This window comes from Balaenoptera borealis (genome assembly GCF_965194805.1).
Source record: "Balaenoptera borealis genome assembly, chromosome: 6".
NCBI lineage: Eukaryota > Metazoa > Chordata > Mammalia > Artiodactyla > Balaenopteridae > Balaenoptera > Balaenoptera borealis.
In genome coordinates, this window is record NC_138863.1 from 111,841,748 (window position 1) to 111,854,883 (window position 13,136).

The 13,136-nt window shown below is 38.2% G+C and overlaps 1 protein-coding gene across 18 annotated transcripts in view; it reads right to left on the reverse strand.

Moving 5' to 3' along the window:
• R3HDM1 (R3H domain containing 1) overlaps positions 1-13,136 on the reverse strand; it is a 119,456-nt gene that overhangs the window by 9,826 nt on the left and 96,494 nt on the right. For all 18 annotated transcript variants that reach the window (XM_082397824.1, XM_082397832.1, XM_082397827.1 and 15 more), the window contains 2 exons: positions 4,813-4,916; positions 2,583-2,755 (listed from right to left, as the gene is read on the reverse strand). In XM_082397824.1, coding sequence (XP_082253950.1) covers positions 2,583-2,755; positions 4,813-4,916 — 277 coding nt within the window. The remainder of the gene's footprint in view (positions 1-2,582; positions 2,756-4,812; positions 4,917-13,136) is intronic.

The window sequence follows — 13,136 nt, forward strand, 5'->3', positions numbered from 1 at the left end:
GTGCGCAGGGTGCGTGGGCTTCAGTAGTTGTGGCTCGTGGGCTTCAGTAGTTGTGGCTTGCGGGCTCAGTAGTTGTGGCTCGCAGGCTCAGTAGTTGTGGCGCACGGGCTTAGTTGCTCTGCGGCATGTGGGATCTTCCTGGACCAGGGATTGAACCCATGTCCTCTGCACTGGCAGGCGGATTCTTAACCACTGCGCCACCAGGGAAGGCCTTGAAGGACAGTTTTGCTAGATATAGTATTCTTGGTTGACGGTTTTTCTTCTTGTAGCACTCTGAAGATATCAGCCTGTTGCCTCCAGTCTCCAAAGTTTCTGATGAGAGATCTGCTGATAATCTTTTTGAAGATCCCTTATATGTGATGAGTTGTTTATTTCTTGCTGCTTTTAATATTCTGTCTGTCTTTGTCTTTCTAAAAATCGATTACAGTATGTCTCAGCGTGCATCTCTGAGTTCACCTTACTTGGAGTTTGTTGAGCTGCTTGATGTTTATATTCATGTCTTTTATCAAATTTGAGACGTTTTCAGCCATTATTTCTTCAAATATTGTCTCTGCCCCCTTCTCTCTTCTCCTTCTGAGACACCCACAGTATTTATGTTGGTCCACTTGATGGTGTTCCATAGGTTCCTTATGCTCTGTTCACTTTTCTTCATTCTTTTTTGTCTGTTCCTCAGACTCGAATCATTTACATTGTCCTATCTTCAAGTTCTCTGATTCCTTCTTTTGCCTGCTCAAATTTACCAATGAATTCCTTTAGTGTATTTTTTCATTTTAGTCGTTGTATTTTCAGCTCTAGAATTTTTCCTAAATGGCACAGAAATTTATTTAATAAGTTACCCACTACTGAATATCAAGACTATTTTCAGATTTTCAGTGCTATGACAGAGAAGAAAGAAATATCCTTGCAAACATATTCTTGTATGTTTGTTCCACAATTTTTACTAGACAAAGTTCTAGAAGTGAATTTGTGAATCAGAGGCCTTCCACATTTTGAAAAATGTCACTAAACTGCACTCCAAAAAGAGCTGCATCAATCAATTTACCAAGAGTCACAAGACAGTTTACAACTGGATATATTTGCCAACACTGCAAATTAATAGTCTTCCTAAATATCCCAATTATACAGATAAAAAACTATTTTTATATTTTTATCTGTTTAATGGCCATTAGCCATTTATAGTTTGTGAGCTAGCCTATAAGTGACCTTTGCCTTTTTTATTTTGATATGATTTTGTCATGTACATTGACAAATTTTTTTAGTTTGTCTTTAAAAAAAAATTAAAAACCTTTCAATGTTGTAAACAAACTTTGAAGTATATAAAAACTTTCAAGTATATAAAAGTATATACTATCATGGATAGATGAGTATAACAAATTTCCATATACTCATCATCCAGCTTTGATTCTGATATCCCCTGCTTTTTCTCTCACTAGACAATTTAAAGGAAATCTCAGATTATCACAGCATTTCACTTGTAAATATTTCAGTATATAAATACTTCTATCTAACAGATAAGAACTATTACAAAAAACCCACCTTTATCATACTAACAAAATTAACATATTTAACTGTCCACTTTTTGCACCAAAATGTCTTTTGGCTGTTCAGTATCCAAGGAAGATCCCCATATATTGCATCTGATTGTTATAACTCTTGAGTCTCTTTTAATCTACAACAGATTCATCCTTCATTTAAAAATGCCATTTATTTGTTAAAGAAATAGGCCAATTTATCCAATAAAATATTCCACTGTACATATAAATTGCTTTATATTTTCTTCCTTTATTTTCTGTAAATTAATAGCTAGACTTAGAGAGGCTTGATTAGATTCAGGTTCAATTTTTTTTTTTTTTTTCCTGCACTGCACGGCTTATGGGATCTTAGTTCCCCGATCAGGGATCAAACCTGTGCCCCCAGCAATGGAGGCTCAGAGTCCTAACCACTAGACTGCCAGGGAATTTCCAGGTTCAATATTTTTGACAAGAGTATATCATAGCTGATGCTTCTAAACCACATTAGGAAGCAAATAATGTTTGGTTGGCCCAATTTAATTGATGCTACAATTGAACAGTTGCTTCAAGTGCTGTCTGCCTAATCTACCCATTTTAAAGTTCCCCATATATCTCTTCCTAATGTTTCTGGCATTTGCTGACGATGTTTCCCTGTTCATTACTTTAACAGGATTCCAAAATAGTGATTTTTAAATTCTATCATTGCTTTTAAATTTATTAATTGTTAATTGTATTTCTTCTATGATGAAGAGCATTCCCTCATCAACTTTCTGGCTACAGTAGAATACAGTTCATATGGGAAAGGTAGGATAACAGCTTAATTCATTTTCTTTACCAAATTTCAGATCTAGTTTATCTTCTGAATTTTTAAATAAAAAAAAATTAAATTATGCAAACGCTGGGAAACATATTTAAATATTGAAAAAAATTGTCTGGATATAGAGAATGTTCAAACTTCTTTACTAATTTGTTTGAGAAGATTTCAAACTCGGCATCAAGCCTAATAGGTTGGTCAATCTTATGTAACTAAATATTGAAAGTTTTAAAATTATAATAAAAGAAGCATCTTACCTGAACAATATTGTCTATACTGCTAAATTCCACACACTTCTGTCCTCTCTGGTGATCACAGTAATATTTGCTTTGTTTCCACAGTGGGGGTGAATGGGCACGAGATTGTGGATTGTTTGGTACACTGAGCTGCATCATCACCATTCCGCCACCAGCTGGTGGAGGTGGCACAGCTGAAAATCAGAATCAGGACACTGCAATTAGCAAACTTTAGCAAAGAGCTGGTATCTTTAAACACCAAGATAATGGCAATAATTTTACATCTCTGAACAAAATTTTACTGCTATTTATGCAAGCCAGATTTAAACTCTAATGCTTATACTACAAGTGCTGTGTTTAAAAAGACATTGAAATTGACTCTGTAGACCTAAACATCTCACTTATCCTAAACATAGTAAGTCAGGAAAGTCCAATTATCTACAACAAGACCTAGTATAGGGTAGGACAATTGCGATATGATCTATAAAAGTGCTTAATTTTAAAAATAAATTCATTTTCAAACGAGCATTATTCTAAATACATAAAGGAACACTCTGGGAAAAATTAGTATCCTACAGAAATTTTGACATACAGAGAAAAGTCGTCTTTTGAGTGAATCAGTTTCATGCGGTGGGAAAAAGTTTGGGATATAGGAATCAGAAAGCACAATTTCAGTGCCCTGAAATGTCCTATAACTCTGGGGAAATTATGTTTCCTTTTATTGTATTTTCTCGTCTGAAAAAGGCTAGGAAGACCTCCTTGGCTGACTTTAAAGAGTTATAATAATCATATGCATGTACAAACACTGCTAGCTGTACAGTACATGTGGACTACAGTATCTACCTTCTTATCTGATTTATTCCTGCCATGGCACTGGTACTGCAGCACTACTAGTATTAGGAATGTAACTCTGCCACTCGCCACTTCAGTGTAAGGTAAGGTGCCCTGTGCCCCACCCCCAGGGCCACTGTTTGCATTGCAGTAATCGTAATGGTAGTTTCCAATTCCCCAGAAATAGCACCACCCTGACCTGGCTAGGCACACCACAGAAGGGCTGACTGCTTAGGAACATCTCAGGTTCTCCTTGGCCACAGCAGCCCATGCTGATGCAGCCACTGTTACTCATGTATTTGATAATCATTTATTGTTTCTCTGCTTCTTTGAGATTACATATGTCAACAGATCATTACAATAAAATATGATAAAGGATTGTTTAAGACACTATGGAAGCAGAGAAAATGAAGAAACAAACTCTGTTTTAAGGACTGAGGAAGCCTTTGCAGAAGAGGTGATTTCTGAGTCAAACTTCAAGGATAAGCAGGATTTTGGCAAACTGGATGGCGGAGAGGCATTCCAGGCGGAGGGAAGAACAGGTACAAAAGTATCCTTGGCATGAAAGAGCATGGTATATTCTACAAACAGAGTTCTGTATGACTTGAGCATATATGTATAAATAGAAGGCTTAATTGCTAGGGAGTGTAGATGGAGAATCTATGCAAATTTTTAATTCAGAGGAATGACACGAAGAGACATCTGTTTCAGGACAGTGATTCTTGAATTGTGTATATATGTGTGCATGTGTTGTGGGGGAGGAAAGCTGGGCGTGGGGGCAACATGAAATAAGCAAAACACATGAGAAATTACTGTGAAGAAGACATGAAAAGAACTGACCAAAAGTAGAGGCAGTGAGGAAGGAAAGAAGGTACCAGCTTTGAGGAAATGGTGAAGGCTGAGTGGGAAAGGGGAGAACGGAAGAGAGTTATAATTTTGCCATTTGTATTGGTCTCTAGATAGGTGAGGAAAGGGAGGCAGGAAGAGGGAGAAATACTAAATCTAGTGCCTCTGACACATCCCTGAGTAGGAATGTCCAGCAGGCAGTTGGCTATGTGGTCTTGTCTTGGCAGAAATAAAATTTGGGAGACACTGGCAAAAAAAACCCGAGGAAGTGGTTGGCCTTCCGAGGAAGAAGCTGAAGAGTAATGAGAGGAAGTATCCCAGAGAACATCAGTACTTATGAGGCAGGCAGGAAGGAGAGCCTGAGGAGGAGAATCGGAGAGCAGCGGCAGTGGTAGCAGGGGAGAAGGAGGAAGTGGATGGAACCTGTTAGCTCTGATTGCTCATGGCGCCCTGCATACTCTGGGTACATCTCAGCATCTAACAAGTTGAAAACCTTTTTCTAGAAATGTCCAAGGAACTGATTTCTCAAATGGACAGACCATTGCCTTCTTTTTTTCCAATTGTCTATTCATACCTGCACACTGGTGGCCTTGAAGCTGCTGGGAATTGCATGGTGAAGTAGTTCGAGGCAACTGTACTTGCTCTGATCCTGGAGGTTGCAAGTAACTTACTGAGGAGCTATGGGGGAAAAAAATCAAACAAACACAAAAACACAGCACAATGAGATGGAGATGACTGTAAAGATTCTTTGAATGAACAGTCCTATAAATTTATTTAAATAAAATTATTTTTCAAGTAGGTCAGCTTAGTAAAAGTCAAAACTAACTCTTTTCTAAACTGAGAGTTATAAATAATTACTTTTTGGATAAAAATCACTTTGTTTTTGACAATAACACAGACTTTTAAAAATAACTCCTGATTTCATTGCTCTTATTCTTTTACAACGTACTCTAAATAGGATTTTTGTACTGTTCAAATAATTATTTTAAAAAGAAGAAAAATAACTCACTAATTTTACAAGATAAAAAGGTACTTTATTTGGAGCTCACTAAGCTATATTTTAGAAGAGAGAATATGCAGTTAGACAATGATGAGACTCAGAAAAAAATACTTTATTCCCTAAAAAATGTGCTATCTAAGGACATAAGGTACTATTTAAGGAATAAACAACAGACCATGATTCTGACATATTCTACCGGAAATACTGACAAAAATAGAAGGCTGTTATTGTAAAACCATTAAGCTATTACTGTATTTTTCAATGGTTAGTCTTTGAGAATCAAACTAATATGGGATTTGTCATAATATGTCTTTAAAGTTTTCTCCATTTAGCAATTTCTTTCAAGAAAATAGTGAAAATCATACAGCAATACTGTGAATTCTTTCTGAGAATTCTCAAGGAATCAGGAATCTTAATTTATTATAAAACCCTGTTACCACCCTTTTTATCATTTAAATTAACTTTCTTTACATGGTATTTTATTTCTTAATCTAGCTTTAACAACTTTTTGCATTTACATCTCACATAACTGCATCAAAAATACTACATTAGATCCAAGTACTGAATTACAGAAAATATAGGGAGACATGTTAAACAACACCATGATGACACAATCAGTCAAATCCAGACTCTGGGACACTCTACAAGACAAATGTGTGAAAACATAAGCAGTATTTGTGAGGTAGCTGGTAATACAAAGACCAATTGGTTATTAGATATAATTAAGAAATTAACTGTTAAATTTTTTGGAATGTGAAATAGTACTATTAAGTTAAGTAGGTTTAAAAAAACCTTTTAGGGATACCTATACTGAAATACTCGTGAATGAAATAATATGATACCTGGGTTTATTTCAAAATAATATGGGAGGAGGATGAAACAGAAGTTTAAATGAAAACAGGTTATTCATTAGTTGATAAATGTAGAAGCTAAGTGATAGGTACATGGGGGTTCAGTACACTTCTGTTTACAATTACGTGTATTTAAAAATGTCTGTAGGGACTTCCCTGGTGGTCCAGTGGTAGAGAATCCGCCTTCCAATGTAGGGGACGTAGGTTTGATCCCTGGTCCGGGAGCTAAGATCCCACATGCTGTGGGGCAACTTAAGCCCGCGCGCCTCAATGAGAGAGCCCAAGTGCTGTAAACTACAGAACCCATGTGTTCTGGAGCCCTTGTGCCACAACTACAGAGCCTATGTGCCCTGGAGTCTGCATGCCACAACTAGAGAGAGAAAACCCGCATACCACAACTGGAAAGAAGCCCACATGCCACAGCTAGAGAGAAGTCCACACGCTGCAAAAATGAGCCTGCGCACTGCAACCAAAAAAAAAAAAAAAGAAAGAAAAAAAAAGATCCTGCACACCACAACAAAGACCAGAGGCAGCCAAAAAAAAAAATAGGGTGTTCCCTGGTAGCGCAGTGGTGAAGAATCTGCCTGCCAATGCAGGGGACATGGGTTCGATCCCTGGTCTGGGAGGATCCCACATGCCTCAGAGCAACTAAGCCCAAGCGCCACAACTACTGAGCCTACACTCTGGAGCCCGTGAGCCACAACTACTGAGCCTGAGTGCCACAACTACTGAAGTCCGCGTGCCTAGACCCCGTGCTCCAGAACAAGAGAAGCCACTGCAATGAGAAGCCTGCGCACCGCGACGAAGAGTAGCCTTCTCTCGCTGCAACTAGAGAAAACCCGCACACAGCAACAAAGACCCAATGCAGCCAAAAATAAATTTATTAAAAACAAACAAACAAAAACATTAAAAAAATGTACCAAGGACCTTAAAAACAGTCACATCTTTTGATCTATTAATCCCGCTCTAAAGACTCTATAAAAATAAAGAATTCAAGTTGCTCACCAGGGTAAATAAATTATTGTATATTCATAAAATCAAACATTAAAAATTATATTTACAAAGAAATTTTTAATGATGTGAAAAACCCTACACCACACGAACAAAAAATATCCAATAGGATCACAACTATGTTGAAACTACATACGAAGACTTCCCTGGTGGCGCAGTGGTTAAGAATCCGCCTGCCAATGCAGGGGACGTGGGTTTGAGCCCTGGTCCGGGAAGATCCCTCATGCCATGCAGCAACTGAGCCTGCGTGCCACAACTACTGAAGCCCATGTGCCTAGAGCCCGTGCTCTGCAACAACAGAAGCTACCGCAATGAGAAGCCCGTGCACTGCAACAAAGAGTAGACCCGCTCGCCGCAACTAGAGAAAGCCTGCACGCAGCAACAAACACCCAACACAGCCAAAAATAAATAAATACATAAATAAACTTATTTTAAAAAACCAAAAAAACTACATACAAAAAGAAGAAAGATTGATAGAATAATATGAACATGACGGTAGCAGTCAACTTAGGGTTGTGGGTATATTGCTGATTCTTGATACTTCATACTTTTTGCATTTTCCAAAAATGCACGTGTGCATTTAATAATTATAATCACTAAACATACTCTATGAAAACTGCCTGAAAAGTTCAACTTTTAAATGCTGTATCAGGGATTTAATATCAACTAATAATCTGAATCTCCTTCAGAAGTCTTCAAAAGTCACAGTATGCCCTGTGAAGACAATTACACTGATCTTCTGAAATATAAATCACCTTCAATTCATTTGAGGGGTAGACTTCAGTCAGGTTTGCTGTCTCCGGAAGAAAATATTAGCTTTCTGCCTTATAAGCTTTTTGTAATTCAAGGTGACTTCTACCTTATGTATTTTTGTGATGAGGATATCTAGCTAGGACAATATAAACAAACCCTCAACCAATTAGAATTTGACCAAACTATATGCTCAATTAATGAAAATAAATGTCAAATAAAACTTTTATTGTACAATATTTGGAGTTTTCCCTTACATGCAAATGGCCAATTTTTCTAGGCTTTCTGGTTAAATGTTTATATTCCTAGAAGTATTCATTTATAGCTCACCTATTTCCAATGTGAAAGATTAAAAAAAAACTGAGTGTACTAAAAAACAGAGAAAAGAAAACACTTAAAAGCAAAACAGAAATGGTGTAGGGACATTTGGGATAAGACTGTTGTGTTCACTGAGAACCAAATCTACTTTGTGTTTCCTGGCAGCTAAGACAAATCGGTGAACCCAGAGGATTATAAGACTCTGCCAGGATGATAAAGGAAGCAAACATTTAAGCCTCTGGCAGATGCTGGGTTACAGGCACATCATAATTGTATTCTATGATGAATTTAAAGCATGTAGTTAATTATAGAGGAATTTAGTCCTTTGATAGAAGACATGAAACGCAGTTCATAATTTTACCAGGAAACTGAGAAGCTGAGGGGGAAAATCTTGCCTAAAGAGAGGATTACTTCCTGTTAGAAAATAGGTAGGATGTAGAATTACTTGCAGTAAGGGCTAACATTTTCCTTAAAACGAACTTTGTATTTTTCAAGCACTTGAATGAGACCCAAGGGTCTGCGCTGCACATTTCACATAAAAGATGCCTTTGGCTTGAGAAATATAAGGGTAGCTATTATCAAACACAATCAACCACAAAGATATCTGTGGTGCTCCTGGGAGAATGACTGAGTTTGAGAAGGGCCATATTCTAACCACCCCACTAGTGTACACGGTTATCATCAAGCAGCTCTGTTAGTGCAGAGCTAACGGATATATCACGTCAGTAGCTCACTGAAGTGGTAGAAAACATTCACCAAACAGTAATTTTAGCTTTAGCACAGCTGATCCTAAGGTGCTCTTCTCAGCAATAACTTAGCTGCTTATTAAGTCTGTGAGACCATAAAATTGTCACTGGCACTGAGGACAATGCTTGTACGCCTGTGTGATACAGCTGAAGAACAGGTATCCCATTCCTCAAACAGCTTCATAAAATCTTTCAAATTTAATTTCAAAAGACAGGATGCCAGAATAGTATAACTTCTTATTTTTTGAATCAAATTTCACCAATTAGAGACTGACTTCTGGCACAACAGCATGAGTTTACCGATCTGCTCTCCCCACTGAAAGTGGTGAAAGCTATAAAAAAGCAACCACTGAAACCCTATGGAAATGATCCTAAGGATGAAGAGCAAACTAGAAACATCTATTCAAGAACATGTATGAAAACTCAGTAAGAAAAGTGAGTTTGGTATTTGAACCAATACTACTCCTTCCTGCCCCTCCCAGTTTAGTGAGGTACAGACTCTACTCCAGACAGCTGTAGCCAAGAACACAGAGCTCCCTCTCCCCACAGCACCAGAGGGAGGGTTTCTTCCTAGGAGGAGTGGCATGTCAGCTTTCTCATCCTGCCCTTAGGTACCTGTTGCTGAAGCTAAATCTGGGGTGAATGAGGGTGAGAGGTGGGAACTCCTTTCTGCCCAACCTCCACTTGTACAACAGAGGATCTACTGTGGGTGTGATATGCAGAGAATACTGGGGCCCTGGCCTGATCACCCTTGCCCCAGCTCCTGAAGTGGTGATTTTTCACACTAGGAGAGGTAAGCCAGTGATCCTAGGCTGTGGTCTCCCCACCCTCTACCAAGTGCTCAGCTCATAGGATAGGGTGTCACTTTTAGAGAAGCTAATCACTGTCCAAATCCCCAGCTTCTGAGCCCTGGCTCAGAGATTTTTCCGGGGAGAAAAGAGGCTATAAAACAGCACCTAATGTATTCTCCAAAGAACTGTCTTTTTTTTTTTAAAATAAATTTTATTTATTTATTTATTTATTTATTTATTTATTATTTTTGGCTGCGTTGGGTCTTCACTGCTGTGCGGGGGCTTTCTCTACTTGCGGTGAGCGGGGGCTACTCTTCGTTGTGGTGCGTGGGCTTCTCATTGAGGTGGCTTCTCTTGTTGTGGAGCACAGGCTCTAGGCACGCGGGTTTCAGTAGTTGTGGCTTGTGGGCTCTAGAGTGCAGGCTCAGTAGTTGTGGCGCACGGGCTTAGCTGCTCCGCAGCATGTGGGATCTTCCCGGACCAGGGCTAGAACCCGTGTCCCCTGCATTGGCAGGCGGATTCTTAACCACTGCGCCACCAGGGAAGCCCTCCAGCTTTTATTAATTACAAATAATACTGCAGTAAACACCTTTAGCATTATCTTTGCACCTTTGTGCTGGTATTTCAACCAGATAGATTTCCAGAAATAGAACTGCTGGATTAAAGGCAGATTCTTAACCACTGCACCACCACGGAAGCCCCAAAAGAACTGTCTTTAATTGCAACAGAGTGGGACGAAGTTCAAGCCTACAGGTGCTTTCAGGAACAGTAATGATTGTGGTAAAGACAACTGGGAGGAGATTCAAGATTCAGGCTAAACTGTAGGCTTGCTAGTTTGCAAGAGGGAAACAGGTAAAAAGACAGCAGGAATGAGCCTTCCTTATGTCAGAATAAAAATCAAATATTGACTACAGAAACTTTTTCTTCAAAGGAGACACATTTTGATTGAATTACTTTGTAGAGCAATTTATGAGTCAGTGCATTATTGAAAACAACAGAGTAATCAGCTAGCAGTTAGTGGATGTTGTCAAGGAAAAAGAGAAACAGAGTCCAACTGAAACCACTGTGATTCCAGGATGACTATGAGAATACCCAAAAATAGGTTTCCCTGCTTGAGGAAAAAAATCAGAGGCTGAACATTTGCTGGTGGTGGGAGGTTTAAACAGACTTCATTAAAATAATCAGTCAGTCACTAAACAAATTAACAAGTGAACAACAATAACCAGACCTGCTACAATACATTATCTAAGATGTCTAATTAAAAAAAAAAATTACAAGGCATGAAAATAAACAGCAAAGTGTAACCCATACTTTGGATACAAGCAGGGAGCAGAAACTGCCTGTGAGAAAGAACAGATTTTTCACATTTATCAGAAAGGCCATAAAGTAGCCATTATAGACATGTTCACAAAACCAAAGGAAACCATGCATAAGGAAGTAAAGAAGCAATGGTGACAAGGTTGCATTAACAAATAGAGAATACTGGGACTTCCCTGGTGGTTAGGAATCCGCCTGCCAATGCAGGGTACACGGGTTTGAGCCCTGGTCCAGGAAGACAGATTAAAAGAGATTATATAAGTTAAAGAACAGAGAGAAAAAGGAACACAGAAAAAGGAGCTTCAGAGAAATGTGGGGTGTTGTTAAACAAACCAACACACGTATAATGGGATTATCAGAGAGGAGAGAAAGCAGCAGAAAAGACATTCCAAGAAATAATGGCTGAAAACATCCCAAATTTATTGAAAAACAATAATCTACTCATCCAGAAACCGCAACAAACTCTAAGCAGAATAAATGCAGAGATCCAAAGAGATACCATCGTAAAAATGCTGAAAGTCAAAGACACACAGCAAGAGAAAAATGACTAGTTACTTATAATGTAACCCCAGTAAGATTAACAGCTAACTTCCCAGCAGACAAGATGAAGGTCAGAAGGCAGTGGGAAAACATATTCAAAATGGTCAAGGGAAAAACCTGTTAACAAAGATTCCTATATCCAGCAAAGCTATTTTTCAAAATGAAGGCAAAACTAAGACCTTCCTTAGTAAATAAAAACTGTGAATTTGTTGACGGCAGACACACTTTACAATAGGCACTAATTAGAACAAACACAAAAAGATAAAGAGTACAGTATTATGGACTGAATGCTTGCATCCCTCCCAAATTCATATGTTGAAACCCTAACCTCAATGTAATGGTATTTGAAGATGGGATCATGAAGAGGTAACTAGGTTAGATGATGTCATGTGGGTGGAGCCCTGGTCCAATGAGATTAGTGCTCTTCTAAGAAAAGACATCAGAGAACTTGCTCTCCCTCTGCTTGCACAGGCTGAAGAAAGGCCAAATGAGCCCACAATGAGAAGGTGGCCATCTGCAGACCAAGGGGAGAGCCCTCACCAGATACCAACCCTGCTGGTACCTTGATCTTGGATTTCCAGTCTCCAGAACAGTGAGAAAATAAATTTCTGTTGTTTATGCCACCCAGTCTATGACATTTGGTTATGGCAGCCTGAGGAGACTAATACAACCAAGAACGGTAATTATGTAATTGGAAAGACTGTAGAAATGCATATTTTCCCTCCTTTCTTCTGATTTTAGAGGCAAGTGTATAAAATAATATGTATATAATGTAATGTTGGGCCTATAACATATAGAAATGTAACATATTTGCCAATAATAGCACGAAGGATGCGGGTGGGAACAAAGCTGTATGGGCTAAGGAAATGCCTACTGATGGTAAGGTAATAGTTATAACAATGTATTGTGTTTGTAATATTAATATAATATGCATAACAAGAATACCAGAAAAAGGGGGGAAAGAGAATAGAGCTACGTAGGAGTAACTTTTCTTTATATCACTAGAATTAAGCTAGTGTAAATCAGAAGCTGACTTGGATAAGTTAAGATATATATGGTAAATCCTAGAAAAACACTAACAAAAAACCCTCTAGAAAAGTAAAAAAGAAAGAAAGAAATTAAAATGCTACATTAGGAAATATTCATTTAATGCAAGAGAAAGCAGGAAAAGGAAGAATAAAAAAACAAACACAGGAGATAGAAAACAAAAAGCAAAATGGCAGACAGAAGCCAAGTACATTAATAATAACATTAAATGTGAATGGATTAAATGATTCCATCAAAAGACAGAGATTGTCAGAATAAAAACTGATCCAACTATATGCTGTCTACAGGAGACACAAAGGCTGAAAATAACAGGATGGTAAAAGATATATCACACAAACAGTAACCACAAGAAAGCTGGTATGTCTATATTAATATCCGACAAAACAGATTTTAAAACAAAAACTGTATGAGATAAAGAAAGCATTTCATAATGAAAAAGGGTCAGGGAAATATAATAGTTGTAAACATATCAGCTCCTAGTAAAGGAGCACCAAAATACACGAAACACACACTGAAAAGAATGTAAG